A 23,701-nucleotide genomic window follows, 5' to 3' on the forward strand; every position below is an offset into this window, starting at 1 on the left:
TGGGCCAGTGAAGCAACATCCTCCACAACTAGATTGAAGAACAAAACGACAGCAACTTGTCTGTTCCCCTTCCCCCAATTCCCCAGCACTGTTCTATCCCCCTAATTCCCCAATAAAAATCTTTAAACAAAAAGAAAAACGCATTAAAGTATAAAATCACAGAATGGACACCACTGAAAACCAAACTGGTGACTCTGAAGAGTAATTCAAGGAATTCTGTCCTTGAATATAGAATAAAAAGGTGAATAAGGAAAAGATAAGAGATACGGCTGCTCCATTCCAGAGGCCCAGAATTCCTGCAAAAGGACTTCCTGAAAAGAGAGAATAGAATGGAATAAAGAGTAGTAGTAATTTTAAAAAAAGAAAAGATGGAAAGAAAACATCCTGAGTTAAAGAAAGATTTAAGTTCTTGGATCAGAAGGGATGACCAAGGGCAGGTTTATTTAGAAAAAGTCAGGTCCAAAGAACTTAATATGTATTTATGTGCCAACAAGTTAATAACTATTGGAAATACATATACATTGAAAGAACAATGAACGTATTTTCCTCATTCTTAAATAAGCACATGTGCGCTGTTGAGCACCGCACATCTTCTCAAATTTTAGAATCAGATTGGACCCCATCACCTTCGTTTCCTATTCCATGTTGACTTTTGCCCAGTACTTGCTTTTTATCACAGCAACTGCCCTGAAACCTCAGATTTGCAAAGACATGACATCCCTGGAGGGAGTGGAATGTGATCTAATGTTGAAAATGGTAAATTACCTTAACTACTGTAGTAGTTTATGCAGTATCTGACATCACTGTGTTTCCCTCAAGGGTTTAGCATGTCCCATGGTAATCCTGGGAGGTCCCTGCAGTGGTCCAGGCCACCCTGGTGCAGTCTGGGAACCATGGCATTAGACTATAAACACAGGTTCTTTCTGGACAATGAGATTAGGTTGGAGGAAGAGAGAATTTTCTTCATTTTGCATGTCTGACTAGTTAGGACTTTTTAATAATAAGAACTATAAGGTTTTCCATTTCAAGAAAAGAAGGCAGAGAAAGAGCAAGAGTGAAAGCAAACGAGAGCGGTATCAAGAAATGAGACACGAAATAAGAAGTCGTCTGGCGGAGCCGCAGAGGGTACACAGGCGCAGCAACCAGATTTTGTCTGTGCGTTTCCTTCTGTAATTGTGAACGTGGTCCAAGTCCCTCTGGGCTTCAGTTCCTCAGCTAGTAGGTAAACGCACTAGGGCCCCTCACAGGCGAGGAGCTACGGGATGGAACCGCCGCCGCTAGTTACAGGAGAGCAGTGATGAAAATCACAGCTCTGGAGCCCTCTGCCTGGGATCCAGTCCTAACTCTGGCAGCTACTTGCTGTGTGACCTTGAGCAAGTTTATTAACTCTTCTGTGCCTCAGTTTCCTCATCTGTTCAACGGTGAGAATTTCCTGGTTGTGGGGATTCCATGTAAGACACTTAATATATGGTCAGTTCCAAGTAGGTGCTAGCTATTATTGTTGCTGTTGGCTGATACATTAAAAAAAACAAACAGGGCCGGCTGGGTGGTGCAGTTGGTTAGAGCGCAAGCTCTGAGCAACAGGGTCGCCGGTTTGATTCTCACATGGGCCAGTGAGCTGCGCCTGAGCTGCCAGCGGGTGGCCTGATGGCTCAGCTGGTGACAGCGCGTGCTCTTAACAACAAGGTTGTGGGTTTGGCTCCCATATGGGATGGTGGGCTGTGCCCCCCCTCCACCCCCTTGCAACTAGATTGAAAGCAGCAACTGGACTTGGAGCTGAGCTGCGCCCTCCACAACTAAGATTGAAGGACAACAACTGCACTTGAAGCTGATGGGTCCTGAAAAAACACAATGTTCCCCTTCCCCAATTCCCCAACACTATTCCCTTCCCAAATTCCCCAATAAAAAAAAAATCTTAAAACAAACAAACAAAAAACCAACAAACTGGCCAACAGATCCCTCCCCCAGCGTCCCCCCCTGGGCCCAGGAATGTAACTTGCTTCCTGCCTTCAGTAGCCTCTCATCCCCCCCCCCCCAGCCCCAGCAGTTAGAACTAGGAATGTGAGGTACTGTCCCTGCTACCATGACATTCAAACGGTCAGAGAGAGGCCAGACGGAAGCCATAAAGGATCCACGTCCAAACCAAAGCTATACGGAGACGGAAACCACGAGTAAGCAGAACTCAGTGGGGAGGTTATTTGAGGAGTTTCTGTTCTAGTGATAAAGTCAAATTAAGAGAGCGGATAATGCAATCTCACAATCTCATGAATTTTTTCCACATCTCTCCCACTCCCAACCATTAAAACTTTTTTTTTTACCTCATCTCTATGTCCCATAAGGCGATATCGTCACTGATCCAGGGATTGGACGGCTCGGCGGGCGTTATCAAAGGGTCATATTCCACATACTGTTCCGTGTAAGCAATTAAGCTGCAGGAGGGAAGCAGAGCAAAGAATGCCACTAATTTCCTGCAAAGATTTTTCTTTTATTTACACAAACATTACATCAGTCTTAACATAATTCTAATTATGGTATATGTGCTGCCAAAGCGAGCACAGAATTAATATAATTCTAAATTAAAGGGAAAAAATTACCACCACTCCAACTTCCCACACATCAAACTGTTTTCATTTGCCCTTGTCCCCTTCTCACTGTGAACATATCATTTTGTACCACTGCAGTCATAGTACACAGATGCACTTTATATCTTTTTCCCACTTAACTCTTTCCCTGAACCTTGGTGCATTGCTCCCTGGCTATGTTAGCCTTACTTGATGCACTAGTCCAAACCTGCTTTTGTATCACCCTCTGACATAGACTACAGATCTCAAGGCACCTGGGCCACACAGAGGATGTACATCCCTCCAGGCCGCCGGCCCACCATTCCCAGCTGGAGGGCTACCTTATTGCAAAGGCTTTTAAATTCTAGGAGATGACAGGAGTTCATATATTATAATCATTTTCCCAAAAGCAACTTAGTTTTTCTAGTTATAATTTAAATAGCCACATAATCTTTTTAAGCAAAAATCTTATTGTTATCAAAATACATGTCAAAATATATGTTAACAATAAAATAGTACTGCTTTCACATACGAAAAAAGCAATAGCAATGTTTTTTTTTTTTCCTCCTATCCCTTCTCACAGGGTCATCTACTTTCTACCCTTCTGTTTCTTTTAGTATTTACTTACCTGTATGTTTCTAAATTATATGATTTTATAGCTGTTCTTGATTATCAACTTTAATCGAGGATTTAACTTTCTACTCACCAGTTCCCAACTCCCCTTACCATTTACTCTCATGAGCCTCCAAATAGATTTATATAACAATTTTTGTTAAATAATAGTCAATGTCCATAATTACTGAACTATTAATAGACAAAAATTGTTTGCTGCTGATGTAAGGAGCATATTACTTTTCTCAAGTGTTCTAATAAATCTGTACAATGTCTAGCAATAATTTTTCCATATCTTAAAATATATCAGATATCGATCAGTTCTGTCTCCCTGTTTCCTGGAGGCCCTCTCTCCAAAGTTTTGAGTCCTCTGTCTCCAATCTGGACTGTTTGCTCTGTTGACTTGTTGCAAAATCATCATCCTGGGACTTTCTTCACTTTTGTGTTGAAGCCCTTGTGTGCTGGATTCCACGTCTGTCTATTGGTTTTATTCTCTGGTTGTGTTGAAGCACATCCTACAGCGGTTCTCAACCTTTCTAATGCCGTGACCCCTTAATACAGTTCTTCATGTGGTGACCTCCAACCATAAAATTATTTTCATTGCTACTCTATAACTGTAATTTTGCTACTGTTATGAATCGTAATATAAATATCTTTTTGTTTTCCAATGGTCTTAGGCGACCCCTGTGAAAGGGTCATTCAACCCCCAAAGGGGTCACGACCCACAGGTTGAGAACTGCTGCTTTAGTAGTTTCCTAAGAAAGGATGCCTAAAGGTAAATATTTTGAGTCCTTGCAGGTCTAAACATTTTTTAAATTTTATCATTATACTTGACTAGTAGTTATGAACATGGAATCCTAGGTTAAAAATAATTTTCTTTCAGAATTTTGTAGGCATTGCTTTTCTTTCTTTCTTTTTTTTTTTTTTTTGGCATTCGGTGTTACTGTTGAGAAACCTGGATCCATTTGATTCTAAACAGTTTCTTTCCTCTCTGGACTCAGAATCTTTTCTTTATCGCTCTAGTGTTCTGAAATTTCACCATGACCCTTGTTGGTTGTTTTTATTCACTGTGCTGGGTACAATGTGACCAGTTGGATAAAACAATATTTCCCAGAAGTATTATAATATTTCTTTGCTAATTAATGTCATACCCTTCATTTTTCCTTTCTATAATTCTTTTTCGTTAAACATTAGACATCCTGAATTGCATGATAATCTAGTTTTCCTAAATTTTCCCTCCCATTTTCTTCTTTTGGTCTTTTTGTTTGATAATTCTTCCAGCCTTTCTCTTTCTTTATTTTTAAATTTGGGCTATCATTTTCTTCAGTTTCCAGAGTTCACTTTTCTTTTTCATAGTATCTAGTTCTTGTTTTATGCATGAAATATCTTCTCAATCTCTGAGGATATTAATTCTATATTTTTATTTTGAGTTTCTTCTGTTTCTTGAATAGTTTTTGGTTCCTCCAAGTCCCTTTCTCTGTTTGTTTTGATCACACTCCTTCACACTGGGGTTTCCTTTAGTGTCTGAAAAAATCTCTGGACATCCATTTGTGCTGAGGTACTAAACTTGCTTGGAGGCTCAGTGTGTGTGTGTGTGTGTGTGTGTGTGTGTGTGTGTGTACAGGGCCTGCCAACTCATGGGTTTCATTGTTGGGTCATGGGGCAGCTTACTGGTCTTTTCACTAGAGCTCCAAATAAGGGATCTGGAATCTCTCCCCTGGGGACATCTATTTTTATCTAGAGTAGGGGTAGGCAAACTTTTTCTGCAAGACTCAGAGAGTAAATATTTTAGGCTTTGCTGGCCAGAAGGTGTCTGTTGCAACTACTCAGCTCTTTTGTTGCAGCACAAAAGCAGTTGTAGACAATTCTTGATTGAATGCCTGTGACTGTGTTCTAATAAAACTTTATTTGCAAAAATAGGGAGTGGAGTAGACTTGGCTCAGTGGTTGTAGTTTTCCAGTCTCTTTCCTATAGACATATACATCTGGCTCCTGGAAGGCTGTGAGCAAGACAGGGGTTGAGGGTCTCACAGTTCAGTATATAGACCTTTGATTGATTCCCTTGTTTTCAGCTGCCCCTTTATGATGTATTGTGCCTGAGCTCTGAGCTGATGTAGTTCAATTTCTCTGGAGAATAAACTGCCTACCCCCTGTGGTGGTAGTAATTGAGGAGAGATGGTCTCCTGGTGGGGCAGGGTGGCTCCAGAGAGACTTCACCCATCCCAATAGGGTTAGCCCCATGCCTCATTCTGGCCTTCCATCATCCTTGGTGCCTTTAAGAGCCAAGGGCAGATTTTGTTGGGCAAACTGGCTCACTTTGTTATACTACTTACACCTTTAACATCTAAGTTGTAATGGTCTTCACTCTGTTCCCATCCATTTTATTTATTGAATTTTGAAATATTTCAGGAATACAGAAAGGTATAAACATATAAAAGGTATAAAAAGGTAAGACTATTACTCTTGAACTTATTACCCAATAAAAAAAGTAAAATATTATAGAGACAGAGGCCTGTGGTCATGCCCCCAATTCCTTAGACTTCCTATCTTTGACAAATTTGTTGAAACCATTAATTCATTAATTTGTTGACTTTGTGAGTTCATACCATTTTTATTCTTTTACTGATATGTTGCTTTTGGGGAGGGAGAGAAGATAAATATATGCCCACAATATTGTCTTGAGTGCGTTTATTATAATTTATATAACCATTTCCTCTATATTAGACAAACTTTTAATTCTTTAGTTACACATAGTGCTATTGTTGTGGGGAACCCAGACAAAGAGACAGGACACCAAGGCATGGGAAGCAACTTTTACTAATGCCGGCACTGGCTCAGCGGATTCACATCCAGAGGCTGAGCCCCGACCCAGGCGGGACTCGGGGCTATATACCCTGAGGTTCCCGGGTTAACAGCTAAGGTTCCTTATTAGGACATGCAGCCTTGTGCCAGTTCCTGACTGGCTCCCAGGTGAGGTAGGAATTCGGAAATGTTAAACGCAGAAGTCTTGCTGACTATACAGTCCAGGAATGTCTTTGTCTGAAGCCAGCACAAAATCCTTAGTGACCACATGGTCTGAGAAGGCTTTTGTCTAGGGCCCACTGCCACACTATAGTAGAACACCATTGTTTACATTGGATTTTCCATCTTTTGGGTTATTTATTTAGAATTACCATCCATAAGTAGAATTATGGGGCCAAAAGTTATGGATATTTTTATGGTTATTGATCCACTTAGAGAAAAATAAAACTTTCTCTTAAGCAATGCAAGCTTGCGTGTCATGTTTTCTCTGCAATGGCAAATTCAGAGCCACAATTCCTACTGCTGAATTGCCAAGGGCAAGCATGCTCAATTAGCTTGCTGCTGAAAGTGTGAAGAAGTTAGCCAGCAGCTCCATCTCATTGTTACCCAAAGTATGGTCCACAAACCAGCAGCACAGGTGTCACCTGGGTGCTTGTAAGAAATGTGGAATCGCAGGTCCTGTCCCAGACCTACTGAGTCAGAACCTGAATCCACCTATTCTTGAGCTTAGTGGCATCTCTGTGCTTCCCAGAATTCAACTCTGCAGCCCCTCCTTATATTTTGTGAGCCAATATATGCTCCTTTTAGCTGAACTAGGTTCAAGTTCAGGTTCTATTGCTTGGAATCAAACTAATGCAGTTGAAACAGGGATGGTGGGGGTGATGGGAATGTGAAGGCAAGTTCATCGAGGCAGCCCTCCATAGCATTGGCCAGAGAGGTTTCCTCTTCCCAGAACATGTACTTCCTTGCAGTGCACACACAACGAGATGGACAGGCTGCTCAGGACACACAAAGACGATGAAAAGGCCAGGAAGGCAACAGGGAAGTAGCAATGGTTGATACAAAGTACTATTTGAGTTCAAAGTCAATGTTAATAACTATAGAAAGACTTGAGATAGGACAGGAAAAACACAAAAGAGAGGCATGGAAAGAGCTTTGTATTCGGAAAAGTCATGATGCATTTTTGCAACAGAAAACATAGAAAAAATACGTCATGACTTTTCCAGCAACCCAACAGAACATCTGGCACCCAATGATCTGTTCAGCATTGCTGCCTGTGTGCTATTGTGTGCCAAGTGTTCTACAAAGCTCTTTCCACAAAAGTAGAATGGGAGGTGTTACAGACTGAACTGTGTACCCCCATTCCCTGCCAAATTTCATATGTTGAAGCCCTAACTCCCAATGTGACTGTTTTTGGAGACAGGGTCTTTAAGGAGGTAATTAAGGTTAAATGATGTCATAATGGTGGGAACCTAATCTGATAGGACTGTCCATATAAGAACAGGAAGAGACGCCAGTGCTCTCTATCCAAGAGCACAGAGCAAAGGCCATGTGAAGACACAGTGAGAAGGCAGCTATCTGCAAGTCAGGAAGAGAGGCCTCACCAGGAACCAGCCTTGGTGGCACCTTGATCATGGACTTCCAGCCTCCAGAACTGTGAGATAATAAATGTCTGTTATTTAAGTCACCCAGTCTGTGGGGTTTGGTTATGGCAGCCCTAGCAGACTAATACGGGAGACGGAAAAAATAAACAGGAAATTCAGAGGAAGTCCATGAGGAACAACATTTCTCATCAAACAGTTTTAACATCCTTGTTCCCTTGCCCCTGTCTCCTTCTGATTAGTATATGGTTTCACTATTTTCAAATGATAAATTCTCACATCATTAGAAGATGCTGACACCAACCGTTAGCAAGAGGGCTACCCACCATCATTGGGCATTTTGAAATAGTTCTTGGGTGGAGGTGTGGAGATGGCTGATTTGTGCACATACTACTGCCCATTTCCTTGTAGTAAGTGGTAAAAATTTTCCACATGGAGGTCAGGGATACAGCCTGTGATTAGTCAGTTTTTAGCTGACATTACTCATGAAATAGTGAGCAGCTCTCTGGATCACAGAAAGATGCTAGAACTGAGCTCACAGAAAAATCATGGCTTCTAACTACATTAAACAGTCATGGGTTATTCTATATACATGCATATTATATAAGGGGGTTATTATATATACATTAGATATATAATGGGGGCTATTAATAGAGAACTTTTCTAGCTTAGATTGCTAATTAAGTTCTACCTTCAATAAACCTGGAGAGGAAGAAAAAAAATAAAAGGAAATTTACAAAACTTAGTACAACCACTTGAAAAATTCTGAGAAAAAAATTTTAGATTTCATCCTCTCTCCCTTAACAATAACAAACAAACAAATAAACAAGACTCATAATTTTGCTACAAATTGTAAAGAATGTGGCAAAAAAAATGTGACAGGTGAGTTCGAGGAAGAAGAGATGCTGTCTATCATGGGTTGAGGGGTGCCTAGGAAGAAACCTGTGAGGTAATAGAAAATATAAATATTTGGTCTTTGACTCGGGTCCCTGACACAGGGTTCCTGAAACCCTTGGAATTCCCTGGGTGATAGGAGTGTCTTTTGTTCAAACGCGGTGACCCTTGGTGCCTCCTGGATGGGAGCAGGTCACTAGAAAGACCAAGCTATGATAAGAAGCTTGGGATTTTCAGCCCCACCCCCATTCTCTAGAGAAGAAGGGCTGGAAATAGAGCTAATGATTGACCATGCCTATGATCAGAAGTTTCCATGAAATCCAAATAATATGGAATTTGGAGAGCTTCCACGTTGGTGAACACATCCATGTACTGGGAGGGTGATGCACCCTAACTCCACAGGGACAGAAGGTCCTGCGCTTGGGACCCTCTCAGACCTCACCCTATGTATCTCTTCATCTGGCTGTTCATCTGCATCCTTTATCATATTCTTTAATAAACTGGTAAATGTAAGTGTTTCCCTGAGTTCTGTGAGCCACTCTAGCAAATTAATCGAACCTGAGGAGGAGGTGATGGGAACCTCTGATTTGTAGCTGAACTGGAGAGGAGTTGTTGTAACCTGGGGACCTACTACTTGCGATTCGTACCTGAAGTAGGGTGGCGGCAGTGCTGTGGGCCTGAGCCCCTAACCTGTGGGATCTGACACTATCTCTCCAGGTAGAGCGTGTCAGAACTGAGTGAAATTGTAGGACGCCCAGCTGGTGTGAGGGAATTTCTTGGTGTGGGGAAAACGCACACATCTGGTGTCAGAAATGTTGTGAGTGTGGTAGTAGCATGAGAATAAAGGAATAAACACTGGAGGAGGCAGACTGGGTGTTTCCCTACACAGAATCCCGAGTGAAGTATATACATGGAATCTGATCTACACAGCAGGTGAGGAGATACTCTTAGGCTCCAGGGAAAATGGATAGTGAGGGATGGCTTGCAGCAAGTGATTAGTCAGGGGACAACAAGGTATGACATGTAAAGCATTATGGGATAGTGACCATCATTCCTACTTTAAAAATACAACAAAAATGTGCTAAAGCACTTATTAGGAAATCAGGGCCTCTAAACGGGAAGAAACCTGGAAACTGCATGTGGAAAGGGGTGAACCGGAGAGTGTGTTTGCATCCCCTTTGGCAGGTGCAGTTTCTAAGTGATGATGCGTACGAGGAAACCGGACAGGAAAAGGATCTGAGTAGAAAGGGGAATGCGTGGCAGGAGGAAGTTTAGTTCCCATTAATTAATTCCTTAATCTCATTTGTTTTTCACGTTGGCGGAGGTGGGGGAGGAGAGAGAATATTAAGAAAGAACTCCTTAATTGCAGGTCACCTAGAGAAAATTTAATCAAGAGGAACTTGGGATGAGTGAAGCGATGTGAAGGTGAAGTTAGCCCTGCAGAAAGAAGAGCATATGCCAGGCCAGGTATCACAGCCCTTCTAGATCTTGGTCTGGATACAGTTCCCCTCTGATCTTTTCTTTTCTGTCACCTAAGATGGGCCGGGAGAAAGGAGAAGCAAGGACCCCGTGGTATCTGGAATCACATAAAAGCAGAGTTGTAATAACCTCTTTGGCTCCTTTATTTTCCCTCCCCTGAAACTATCATTAGACTTTAAGTTCATGGACTTCTATTACCCTAGCAGGTTTTTAATAGACCCTTAGGGTAGGCAGTCCCTTGCTGTCTTATCTCATTTTATTAATTACATTTGATGATAACAGAGGGTCAGGAGGCAGAGGAGGAACCAGCATCCAATTTCAGGCAGCAGCAGCGATCTTGACATGAGCAAGAGGATGATAAAAAATCAATTCAGCAGTCAGCTGCGATAGGGTATAGAGTAAGGATGAGCCAAGTGTAGGAGCAGACATACAATGACCCAACTCCATCTCTGCGTGTGGGGCAGTGTGGTGTGATTCCTGCAGAGACTTGCTTAGCGCCACTGAGTGGGGAGAAGTCACTCGGGACACCAAGCAAACCACAGAGCTTTTCCAGGCTGTTGGAAACTAGAATATAGATTTTTGCAGTCTCAAATTCGGTTTGTCAAGTGCTCTAAGGCTTGGGTGAATAAAAAGGGGCTCCTTGAGGACTCTTGCAAAGAAGAGTAAGGCTTCTTTTACTTGACACCTTTTACTATTGAGAGAACATAGGTGAGATAAGTGACCAAAAGGGTCTCTGAGCAGAGTCTACAGTGAAATAAACTCTATGTCTTAAGGCTCATCGTCTGTTATTCGGAAGAGACAACTCTCAGAAGAGACTCTTGCATTAGGACCAAGGCTGAGGAACTTGGCTATTTGATGTTCTAGTGTGATATTAATAGATCAATGTAAAAAATGAAGTCTATTTCCCTAGGCCTTGAATCTGGTCTGGGCTTGTGACTTGTTTTAGCAGAAGTGACTGAGTGTCAGTTCCAAGCCACAAGAGGCTTCACAAGCTTTTGCTCTCTCTTCTCCCTCCCTCCCTCCCTCTCTCCCTCCCTCTCTCTCTCTCTCTCTCTCTCTCTCTCTCAGAACCCTGCTATCCCTATGTAAACAAGGTCAATCTAGCCTGCTGGAGAATGAAAGACCATGTGATGATAGCCCAGTTGTCCCAGCTGACGTCATCCTAAACCAGCTGATGCCAAACATGTGAGAGAGCTCAGCCCAGATCACCAAGCTGCCTACCCAGCCTGCAGCTGCACCCAGACACCAGGGGGAGCCCAGTGGAGCCAGCTGGCACATAGACAGGGGAGCAGCAGTAAACTCCTGATGTTTGAAGCCACTACATTCTGCGGTAGTTTGTTACTCAGGAACAACTGACTGATACACCTAGTTTGCTACAGATTGGAAATAGGGGCTGGTAAGTGGGGAGGAAGGCTACTGGAGACAAGCATGTTGACAGGGACAAGAAAACAAACCGACAACTAAAAAGCAGAAACAGAGGCCCAAAGAACATAATGGTCTGGGGCCGTTTAGGGAAAGGGAAGCAGTTTGTGGCACTTTATGATATCCTGACCACTGACAGAGTTTTGAGGTGCAGTATAAGAACACTGACCCAGAATCATCAAGAAAAATGAACTGAAATGTGTGTCCTTTCGTTAAGAAGGCAAGCTCGAATATGAACCACATTTAAGACAGAGTCTCACTGAAAATAGTTAAAATAAAAAGCTTAAGGTGTTAAACATTATTTATTTGGAGAATTCATTTGTGTGTGCAGGGACTGTACTTCCTGAAGCAAAATTGGGTAACATCTCAGACGGGCTTTTGTACTATTTCCAGGTATAAAAGGCAGCCTAGTAAATGTAGTTTGGTTGCCATGATGTTGGCATTTTGGGAACATTTAACCACTCTTGGAAATAGTGGGACAGAATAGTTGAAACTGGGATGACCTGAGAAAAATCTATGCAGAAGAGCCAGCCTCCCTCCCCCTAAGCACCACATCATTGGTGTAATAGAGGCAGTCAAGAGGGACACACATGTTGTGGGGGGCAGGGCCAGCTTTAGGCAGCACTCGGGGCTTTCTGCTCAGGACTTTTGAGAAGAAAGAGGGAGGGAAGAACTGTGTCAGCACAAAGCTGCCACCTGCAGGGCCAGCCTCACCCCTTGGCCTGCCCTTTGTTTGTTCCGCAGAGCACCATCCACCCTGTTCATTCCATCTCATGCACTTGAATTCCGCTCCTTTCCAAAGCACCATTAAGCACCACACTGGACAAGAATAATAATTGTTCACACGCATTGCATGTGTAGTAAGTGCCAAGGACTGGACCAAGCTCATGCCTGGATTAACTCACTGACCCTGTACGTTAAGTACTACTGCTCTCTCCCCTTGAATGAGGTGGAAGAGAGGCACAGAGAGATGAAGCAACTTGCCCAAGGTCACACAAAAAAATGGCAGAGGCACGAGCCAAACCCCAATGCTGGCTCCACACCCACTCGCTAAATTGTTTCCTTATTCCCTTATCGGGTGGACCTGGCTGCAGCCTTTGATCCAAATCTGACTCTTGTCTTTTCAGAGCTGCACCTTCAACATCACCAGGCCTTCCACCCCTCCAGCAGTTCCCAGGGAACTAAGTGAAAAACTGGGCGGACCTGTCCCCAGGGGGAGGAGGTCTTTTGCTGATGGCTTCTGGCTAATTACCACTGCTCACCTGGAGCAGGCCGGGAAACCAAATCCAGTATGGGGGTGTGTGTGCCCACCTGACACAGCTCAGCTTTCACCTCGGCAGAGCAGAGCAGTAGCACCCAAGGCCAGCTGCCAGGGCCACCTCCCTGTCCCCCACCCCCCACAGAGCCGCTGACAGACCAGGGCTCCAGGCTGCTTTATCTCCTGCTAACACCCGGCTCCACTCCCTCCCCCTCTTTATCTGGGAGTTTCCTTGTGGCTCTAATGAAAAATCCTTGTGTCACATTGAAAAGTTGCCAGTTATTGCTGCTGGGAATAAAATCCAGTCTCTGCTGGGCGGAGACACAGGAAAGCTGGAAACTGAGGCGTGAGGAGTGGCTGGCTGGAGAAGTGTCATCAGTGTGAGCAGCCCCCCAAGCATAATGAGACAGGCACCAGGTGGGGCCCCTCCCTGACAGCATGAAAACAAACAAACAAGGGGCCCTGCCAGGTTCCCCTCCCCCACCTCAGTTGTCTCTTCCCGCCTCAGCACACCTGCCTGGTGTGGGCCTGCCTCACGCCGACTGGCTGGTTCAGGCTCTTTCCTCACACCTTAAGGATAAGATGAAGCTGGGTGTCCCTTCTGATGTGAGCGCTCAGGTCCGTCTGAGTGGTGGGCAGTGGCTTCAGCAAATCCTCAGAGACCCGGTCAGTCCACTTGCACATTATTCAAAGTGCAAGTTCCTCAGATCTACCTGGAACCACTGAATCCGAATCCCCAGGGCGACGGTTTAGGAATCTCCAGTCGTTTGCCCCTCCCCCACCTGGGTCATCACCCTCAAAAACACTGGGCCTGAGCAACTAGCGCCAAGAAAAGGTGCTCCCACATATGCTCTCCTGAGACTGCAAACTCTGAAGTGCCCTTCGAAGGCCGGCATTGCTAGACTAGACCCTTACAGAGCACGAGGACAGCCATTCCTGTCCCCTTTTCACAGAGAAATAAGCTCGTAGCTCCTCACAGGCTATGACACCAATGATGTCGGGGTTATCCCAGCTATGTCACTCACAGGCACTGTTTTGGGACAAAGGCAACCACAGCGAGATTTCGAAAGCAAAGGTATGGTACATCTATACAATGGAATGTTACTTGGCCATAAGAAAAGATAAAATACGGCCATTTGCGACAACGTGGATGGATCTTGAGATTAGCAGGGTAAGCGAAATAAGTCAGACAGAAAAAGTTGAGAACCATATGATTTCACTCATATGTGGGATATAAAACTGAAAGCAAGAAAGGAACAAGACAAACAGACAAAAACTTAACAGACACAGACAAGAGTTTAGTGGTTACCAGAGGGTAAGTGGGGGAGGCTGGTAGAAGAGGGGAAAGGGGGTCAAATATATGGTGTTGGAAAGAGAACTGACTCTGGGTGGTGAACACACAATGCAATATATAGATGATGTATTACAGAATTGTACACCTGAAACCTATGTAATTTTACTAGCCAATACGTTTAATAAAGATTAAAAAAAAACCATTAAAAAAGCAATTTTAGAGCTTGGTGCTCCGGAAGCCCCATGTTGTGACAGTGGGGTGAGGTGGCGCTTCAGCCTGCAGAGTTAGCGGAAACTGACTCCAGAGCAGTCGGTGTCTAGGTGTCAGCTGAGCCATGGCCACCTTCTGAAGCATTTAGATCAGGGAAAAGAGGAGTACCAGTGATTCTCAGTGGGATTGATTTGCCCCCCCCCCCCCGAATGTCACATTGTCACAACTGTGAGGTGAACTTTTGGCATCTAATAGGTGTGGACGGAAAAGGGGCCACAGGTTAAACCTGACAAGCTTAGGAGACTAAAACTAAGATGGCGTGAACACACACACACACACAAATTTTTAAAGTGGGCCATGGTAGGAAGTCACATCTTTAGCTTCCTCATTAAATTAGTCTGTGCCTTTTCAGTGGGCCTGTTGTCTTTCTGTACCTAAGATAACATCTTTAATCTTTTTCTGGACCAGAGCTGGAAACTGCAAAATTCCTCATTATTATGCTTGTCTCCTGATTACCATCTCTATGTGCTGTAAAAAGCTGACGGTTAGCTACCCTGCACCCACCTATGTAACAAAAGTACCTGTCTCTCCAATGTACTTTTATCCAATCCCAGAGATTTCCCTGCTTTGCTTTCTCCCACCCCCTTAATCTATCACCACTGGATTTCATGTAACCTTCCTCCTTTGATTTTATGTATAAAATAAGCTGTAAAACTGCCATTCTTCAGAGCATTTCCTCAATCCGTTGAGATTTTGCTTCCCGGCAATTGTCGACAGTTTGGTTCAAATAAATTCTTATAGGGCCGGCCAAGTGGCGCGATGGTTAAGAACTGGCTTGGGATGTCAGAGGGCCCTGGTTCGGATCCCACATATGAGGGCCAGTGACACTGCCCTCTACAGCTAAGATGCTGAACAACAGCTCAACCTGGAGTTGGACTGCCGTGAGTCGCCGGCAACGGTGTAGGCTGCAGCCCCTGTGGCAGTGGGTTGCCATGGGCTACTGTATGTAACCAGCAGCCAGCATGAGTGGCCAGCAGCCGCAGTGAGCGGCCGTCCAGAAGCCGGCGACTGATGTGCCTCGCCCGGTAAGAGCGCAATGATGGTGCCAACTTGGGCCAGTGAAGCAACGTCCTCCACAACTAGACTGAAGAACAAAAGGACAGCAACTTGTCTGTTCCCCTTCCCCCAATTCCCCAGCACTGTTCCCATCCCCCCAATTCCCCAATAAAAATCTTTAATAAATAAATAAATAAATAAATAAATAAATAAATAAATTCTTATAAGTTTTCTCTTAGGCTGGATGTTTTTCGTCAACATAGGTAAAGAGAGGCCAGGAATGCTGCCAAACATCCAATAATGCACAGGACAGCCTCCTGCAGTAAAGAAGTATTCCATCTAGAATATCAGTAGTTACACTACAGAGAAACCCTGGAATAGATATGAGATGCATTCCAAGACATTAGCCCTGAACCAGGGATGTCCTTGGCCACCTGAACAGGTGGTAGAGCCTTAATTCAGGTTTGGGGTTTCGGAGTAAGGTTTTCTTAGCCTCAATTTGTTATTTATCTAGAACGAGGGGGCCAGCAGAGAAAGGCTTACCGGCTGAAAACACAGCCAGCCCCCCTGTGTGTGCTGGGCTTCAAGATTCACTTTACTCTGATATTCAATAAATACTAAGACCCAACTGAAGCCCTTGAACCTTCAGATATTGGTCACAGCTTTAGCAGTAGCATATGGATGAACAAACGTTTGGTTTGGAGCTGCCTGATCAGATTTATTCCATACAGATCCCCCAGGTGGCCTCCCCTCTTCACTGAGAGTTCAAACACAGACCATTTAGTTGACAAAATTGAGTCTCCCACGAGTTAACAGAGTGGAACCAGCCACCGGTGCAGACTGTAGCACAAATGCTCCTGTGGAAGCCAGGCTGGGGGTGCCAAATATTTTCTTTATAGCTGATTCGATGCAGTTCAGTGGTTGATGGTGTGTGGAGGCGGAACGCCTCCTGATGGTCCAGTCCCCTCCTGTTTGTGCAGCTAGCACCTCAGAGGGCATGCAATTTCCTTCTCCCTATAAAGTGAATCTAGGTGGTTTATAGCTGAAAGGGGAGCAATTTCATTTGAATTAATCAAGAGGCTGGAGGCAAAAGTGCATTATGTAGCTTTTAAGGACATTTGACTCGATTGTCAAGGTCCCATGGCCACCCCTTGAAAAGCGTTAGCAACGGAACATTTCTTGACATCACTCAGGAGAGGCCTGCTATCTTAGTTGTACTCACACGGGTTCTGTGGTGTTTTTCACTCATCAGTTGAAGGAATGCCTACGGTCTGCCTCTTGGCATGGCGCACACTTGTTAGCCACAACCCCACAACATTTCTACTTTGTTAAATTAGAAGACAGCAGTAAGGGATTTACTAAGGGGAAACATACCTTTCAGCCACTTTCGACATTTTTAAACAATGTCTGTCAATCTGTGCATTTAAAAATGTTATCTGGGGAAAGATAGAACAGAGGCATTAAGACTAAACTAGACTTTTTTCTTTTCACCCCAGGAATCCAAATCCTGTATCCCCACCATGGTCCAGTCACTTCTTCTGGACAGACTTCAACCCTCCAGCTCTGCGTTCCAGCAACCATTTTACCCTTTTGAGAATTCCTACCATCACTAAGATTCACACTCTACAATTTAGCCTATGTCACATATTCTTCTGTACTGTGTGATAGCTTAAGTCTTGATTCCCAAAAGTGATTGCAAACTTAACGGCAGTATATATTCTACAAAGCTCAGCAACAGGACAGGTTATACACACACCATAAATATCTGGTTTGCCTAATCTTCAGTGATCTTCTGCCCACCTTTCACACTTACATCACACTCATTGTGCTTGGTATACTTGACTAGAATCATCAAATTGCTATTTTACATACATCTGTTTCCTCTTCTCCACCCAATAATAAACTTGTCAAGGTCAGGCATCTAACAATTTACTTTGGTTTCCACCCCCAAGAAGCCAATAAAGTGCAAAGTCAGGAGTAGTTACTTCATGATCAGTGAACCCCAGAAAGGAGTAATGTAATTAGCCATTGTCTGCTGACCTATGTTGACCAGTGAACTCCTCATCATGAAGATGACATTGAGCCAAATAATGCTGAAATGGCATCGGGAGTGTGGCTTGCTTTATTCGTTAAATTTCCTGTTGTATCACAGCAATAAAGTCGGTGGTCCTGAGCTGGCTTACTCTGGAAGGGCATTACAATGTTCAGGCCCCTGTAACAGGAGTCCCCCCCTGCTCGCGCTCCTGTGGGAGGCCTGACTACAGCAGTCACCCCATAGCATTGGGATGACTCATTCACGTTCTTCTCATAACTCCTGGAGGGACTCAGGAGAGAATTTTCCCCCTCGAGCTTCCTTGGGTTGTTCACACACAGCACTCAAAGGTTCAAGTCACCTACAGCTGGGTGCCACTATGGTTTCCAGGAACTCAAAGCTCACTCAGCTTTCAGAGGTGAACATTCAAAGGGTTTTCACACTGGCCACGGCTCCTCTTGGGATCACAGTAGTCAATTCATTCACCTGTTTCCGGATGTCCTCTTTTGTAGTTTTCCTGATAGGCTGGCTGGGTATGTGCACAGGGCTTTGCGACTGGGACTCTTCTGTCACACCATACACTGACTAGAGAAGAAGCAAGAAGACAGAATCACGCACCCTCAGAGTTGAAGGGGCCTTAGTGGTCAGCTAGTTCAACCACTTATCTGATACTTCCAACCCCCTCAGTGACAGCCCTACAATAAATGATTGGCCTCTACTTGAATTTCTCCAATGTTGGGAACTCTGTCTCTTGAGCAAGCCTGTCCCATCGGTGGGTTACCACTGTTAGAAAACCCTTCCTTTTACTGACCTGAAATGGTCTTCTTGTACATCAGTGATTCTCCAAACATGGTCCATAGGCCATCTGTAAAGAATCATCTAGGGGTACTTGGTCATGATGCACATGGCTGAGCCCTATCTGGGACCTACCGAATCAGAACCTCTGTGGGTGGGGCTTGGGAATCTGCACTTCTGTCCAATGCTCAGGCGATTCTGAACCACAAAATAAGTTCAAGAACAATTGCTGAAGATTATGCACAAAGATCCTCTCTAGATTTTCTGTTGGCCAGCAGATGGCATGCCCATCTGGTAAAAAGTCAAGATGATAGGGTTTCAGACTTATTTGCTTTTAAGCTAAATAGTTTTCTGGCCTCAGTTTCTCTACATGCTCACAGCTATGGCTACCTTTTAAGCTGTTCTTTGTGTTAGAGACAAGCTAAAGACAGTCTTTGCTTTGGGAAAGAAACAAAACCCCAAAGGGTATACAATATGTAGCTGAAATCTATAAATTAAGAAGGGCTCAGATAGGGTGGATGAGGGCTCCATGAAATTCTGGAATACAATTCTAATATAATTAGGGGGCCCTTAAAGATTAAATGAGGACATTTTAAGGTTAACATTATAAAATATAATACAATGGGCAACATTATCTCAGTGAAGAATAAAATATGAAAAAATATGTAAGTAGATTCAAGAAGTTGATATATATGTCATGTCGTATATATGACAAAATGAGAGGATTGGTCATCTGGGCACACATCTCTAACCATTTGATGTTAATAGTACAGAGGACAGACATGTTCTCCCACAACGTGGTCCTTGGTGCCGTTGTGAGGGTGGGATGGACCGACTGTGGGGCACACTGAGCGTGGCACCCATGGATAGGCCACAGTCATTGCTCCTTCAGTACAGGGAAACACAAGTAATCATTGGCTCATTCACAGTTGGTCAAGATGGTGAGTTGAGTTTGGATGACCTAACTAACTAAAAGACTTTCAAAGTACCATGCTCACCTTCACCTGTGAGATTTGCTACTTTTCGTTCCTTTGGTTTCCTTTCCTCCCTGCCTCCTCCCCAGATCCAGCTGCCGTTTGTTTACTCTGCAGACATTACCCTTGAGCCTGCTTTGGAAGCCCCGGGAAAACCCCAGTCTGGCGCCCCCTCCTGGCACTCCTGAGCCATCCTGTACTTCCCTAATGCAGCCCTCCTGGCACTGTTGCCTGGTGGCTTGTTTCATCACTGCCAGGCTGTGGGCATAGTGAGGACTGTATTTCAGCAAAAAGAAGAGTGCCAAGCACACATCAGCCACTCCACAAATATTTGTAGAATAAATGAATAAAATGGTTTCAAAGGATGAAATGGGGTAGAATTAACAAATAGCCAATCATTGTTTGAACAGTACCAGAAATGAAAGGGCCATTCACATCAAGAATTTTTAATTCAGCGAAACTAGCGAACCTTTTTAACCTTTTGTGGGTTCTTCAAACGTCGACATTTTCTGATATCCATTTCTGTGGTATTCACACAGCCTGGCTGAGAAAAAAAAATCATCACATAAATTACTAAGTGAAAATCATCCTTCCAATTTCGCCCAAGTGACACCAATCAGAACCAATCTTTATCTTTCCCATTACAGACAATGTGTGATTATCTCCAGTTTGCTATTTACAATTGTTTTTTACAAAGATGTTTCATCTTCACTACGTGTTCCTATATAGAGTCCTCATGAAATACAAAAGCGTACCTCATACTTTCTAAGGATGATACGTAGAGCATATCGTGTACAGTTGATAAGCGCAAACTTATCATTCAAAGTTGCAAGGTCGCATCAGTCACGGTCTTTGCTATTTCACATTTCTAACCATCTTAAAAACACTCCCAAGTCAGGATGAGGAATTATATCTTTGGTTTTGCTTTTAATCAGTTTTTAGGAAGGCTGAAACAGTTTATTCATTTTAGTTCCATTTCATAAGGGATACGCAAGATTTGTTTTAACAATATGAAATTAGAAATAGAGTCAAACCTCATTATTTGCAGATTTTGTATTTGTGCGTTTGCCTACTTGCTAGAATTTATTTATAACCAAATCAATACTGTGGTGCATTCATGGTCATCCACAGACATGTGCAGAGCTGCAGAAATTTTGAGCTGCCTGATGTGCATGTTCCCAGCTGAGGTCGAATAAGGTGACGCTCTCTCTGCCTTCTTGCTTCAACTTTCATACTGTAAACAAGTATTCTTTTCAAGGTTTATTTATTGCCACGTTTTGCACATTTCTGTGCTTTTTGTTGGTGATTTTGCTGCTTAAAATGGCCTCCAAGCACAGTGCTGTCCAGTGTTCCTAAGTGCCAGAAGGCTGTGATATGCCTTATGGAGAAAATACATGTGTTAGATATGCTTCATTCCAATATGAGCTATCGTGCCATTGGCTGTGAGTTCAATGTTAATGACTCAACAATATATATTAAGGTGTCTTAAACAGAAACATGCATTAAACACCGTTAGGTATTGATCAGTTGATGAAACGATTCAATGCACCGGTGCAGCAATGGTTTGGCATTTGCTGGTTCATTGTTTGCAGTGACGTTATGGAACATGAATAACAAGGATCAGCTGTGTTTGAAAGAGAATATTCCAAGATTTAGAGATTAATGACAGTAGAAGTGGAAATTGCTCATTTTGGGACTGTAAACTTCTGGGGCCCAAAGGTCCTCAGGTGAAATTCCCGCAGTTCTCCCATTTCCAATGCCATATTTTCATGGATGGATAATTTATAAAAGGTAGAACTGACGTACATTCCAGGAAATCTATTGAGGTTATATGAATGAATGGCAAAACCGTTTCACAAAGCTTAGCAGTTTTCTTAAGAATGAGACATCTGGTGGCTACAGATAGTCATTTCTTTCAAGCAAAGGAAGTGGGGAAAAAACCCCTAGAGAACCAAGCAGAGCTTTCTCACCACTGGTCTGTGGACATCCCAAAAGGCCCGCTCTTGGCTATCCAAAATTTTTCTTTCTGTCTTGTCCTTTTTCCGATCAATCCTGAAACAGTAAAGGAAGGAAATCAGAGGCTTTTGTATTGTTTTTCCTTCTGACCCTTGCCCTCAGCTTTCGGCTCCTGTTTCTCAGAGCTTAGCGTGCACACGGCGATTGGCATGTGTGTGGCCCATGTTCGGTGCAGCGCTGTAAAATATGCATGGACAGTTCCCTCAAGGAGACCTCAAGAAGCCCATACATGATGAGAGAACTCATTTTAGGCTAGACTGCAAATTGCCATGGATGTGTGATGAGCATGGTGGGTGGGCCTAAGGACAGCACAAGAACACAACTGTCCATTCGCATCGTGTTGGATTGCTAAGAATTGAATCATCCATTGACCTGCCCCCATCAAAGTGGACACTGTACTCAAGTTATAGAAAGGAATATAACCATAGGCTTGCAGTGTTTCATTCCCAAAGTTGAAAGTTTGTTTAGATTCAGTCAGTAGAAATGTCTTCAAAAAGCTGCAATTACATGTTTTAAGAGTCACTTAAGCCATCTGGCTTTCTAAAAGCGGAGTAATAGTCCTAGCGTGTGACAAGATTCAGAAGGCATGTGTCACTGGCCTCAGCTGGGGGAGGCACATGTTGGAAGAGGGAAAATTACAGGTGACAAAGACAGGCTCTTTATGTGCTGATCAGGAGCACAGATAAGAGGCTTTAAAGTAAAAAAGGCTGTATTACTTCATATTATCCCTCTAAGTAAAAAGTAACTCAGATTAATTGCCGTGGAACTTCTGGTTCTTGGTTCCCTCGGGAGCATTTTAGTTTACTGGACTGAAATAAACCCATAATCACCCTGTGATTTTTGTGATAATTACTGTGTACTTAAATGGCCCACAATTATAATGTAATCACAGAGTTAATCAAAAAAGTTAATCAAGACATACCATATATGTACAAAGTGACACTCTCCCCTCCTTTTATAACATGTGATACTCTGTGATTCTAAAAGCACGAATTCGCACTCCTCTATTCTTCCTGTGGCTTCTGAGTCCCCAGGCTCAGTTCTGCCTCCTTCTCACCCACTCACTCGCCCTCTTGCTTTTTCCTCCCTCAGGAGCCTGGGCTCCTCCTGCTGCAGGTGGACAGCAGGTGGCTGGAATCACGCAAAGGTCTCTTTGAAGTTCACCTACTTCACTTGTGCTTCTGCTTGCATGAAGATGAATTCCCACTTCCTTGCAAAGGCCCTCTGGAGTCTTGCTAAGTTTTCCTAATGAGACATGAAAATGAACGAAACGGCATTAATCATTGTAAGTCTGCACGTCGACACCTATGCTTATTACAAGGCAGCCATCTATTTTGGTTACTCCCAACAAAATAGCAGGGTCCCACCTAAAATCCACTGGACATGAACCCAATTTGACTTTGTACCAGACCCCGCTGAACACAGCAGAACTATTAATATTCATTTACATACCTTTTAAGTCTGACGTCTCTGTGGTTCACCTGATTCCTCTCTCCTTGTGTGTTTTACAAGAACACAACTTGTCACAGAGGCTACTGAAGACTGAGAGAATGGTCTGTGCCTATGATTGCAGGATGTGGGGAAGGGACAAGGGGGCCTTTGCAACCTACTGGATGTCTTCAAGAGCAAAGCTAAGAATGAATTTCTGAAGACTTGTCTTCCAGCAGGGGTCTGGGACGGGGGCAGGAAAGCAGGACCCAGAGGACCTGGCACTAATGTCTTTGAAAGTCCAGATTCAATAGTGGGAAAAGAGGGAGTGTCTGTGTTTGTGATGTTTATGAAAGGAAAACCCCAAAACAGAAAGAAGGAAAAGGCATCCTTTAGAGGAACTGGGGAAAGCCTTCTCTCTAAATCTGTAGACTTACCTAGTGACACAATAGGACAGTGAGGAGGGGCATTTGACAGCTCCCCTAATGATCCGCCTAATTCTGATGGAATGCACGGCTGGGGCCCACATTATGCTATGTATTTTCATAGAGCTCATGCCAACGCTAATTGATGACCCTCATTAGTGGATTATTAATATAAAAGGATCCCCCGTTGAAAATCAACACATATAAACTCAGTTATTATCAAGGCTTGGTGTACAGGTACCTCAGAAAAACTGTCCCTTTGATTCTTCCACTGTTTATAGGAAGCAAAGCTGGTAATGCCTGAATGTCAGTCAATTGGGGAGTAGTTGTATAAATTATGACAGTCATACCGTATAATACGAGGCAGCCATTAAATATGACGATGTAGACTATTATTGCTGAGATGGAAAGAGTCCCAACATACTTACAGGATAAGATTGGACAAAGAAGCAGCTTACCTACTAATGTTTATGGTGTGTTTTGGGTTTTTTTTTTTGTAAAGAAAAAAAATGTATTTACCAAGAAAAGCGTAGCGGGGGAAGGTTTGCGGGTTATTTTCTCTTTCTTTGATTTTGGATTTTTGTTATTACAAAGAGAATATCTATTCAGAAAAAAATTCATAAAATTACTGTATTTGAAACCAAAACGCTTCCTTTAGTTTCTAACCACATCTAAGCAGAACTTTCACCTGAAAGAACAGTTTAATACCATATTCTTTACAAATACCAAAGCCGAACATAATATGGCAAGAGAAGAGAAAACTGAATATATCAGAAGTTGATGCTGTCTTGTTTCTATTTAGGACCTTTTTTATTTTATTTTTATTTACTTATTTATTTATTT

At 43.3% G+C, this 23,701-nt stretch overlaps 1 protein-coding gene across 11 annotated transcripts in view; it reads right to left on the reverse strand.

Annotated features, from left to right (window-relative positions):
* Positions 1-23,701, reverse strand: part of RGS6 (regulator of G protein signaling 6) — a 490,473-nt gene that overhangs the window by 52,466 nt on the left and 414,306 nt on the right. For all 11 annotated transcript variants that reach the window (XM_019640416.1, XM_019640419.1, XM_019640410.1 and 8 more), the window contains 6 exons: positions 22,174-22,250; positions 20,960-21,041; positions 19,459-19,533; positions 17,707-17,805; positions 16,563-16,624; positions 2,319-2,429 (listed from right to left, as the gene is read on the reverse strand). In XM_019640416.1, coding sequence (XP_019495961.1) covers positions 2,319-2,429; positions 16,563-16,624; positions 17,707-17,805; positions 19,459-19,533; positions 20,960-21,041; positions 22,174-22,250 — 506 coding nt within the window. The remainder of the gene's footprint in view (positions 1-2,318; positions 2,430-16,562; positions 16,625-17,706; positions 17,806-19,458; positions 19,534-20,959; positions 21,042-22,173; positions 22,251-23,701) is intronic.

Source organism: Hipposideros armiger, unplaced genomic scaffold (assembly GCF_001890085.2).
Source record: "Hipposideros armiger isolate ML-2016 unplaced genomic scaffold, ASM189008v1 scaffold_49, whole genome shotgun sequence".
NCBI classification, from domain to species: Eukaryota; Metazoa; Chordata; class Mammalia; order Chiroptera; family Hipposideridae; genus Hipposideros; species Hipposideros armiger.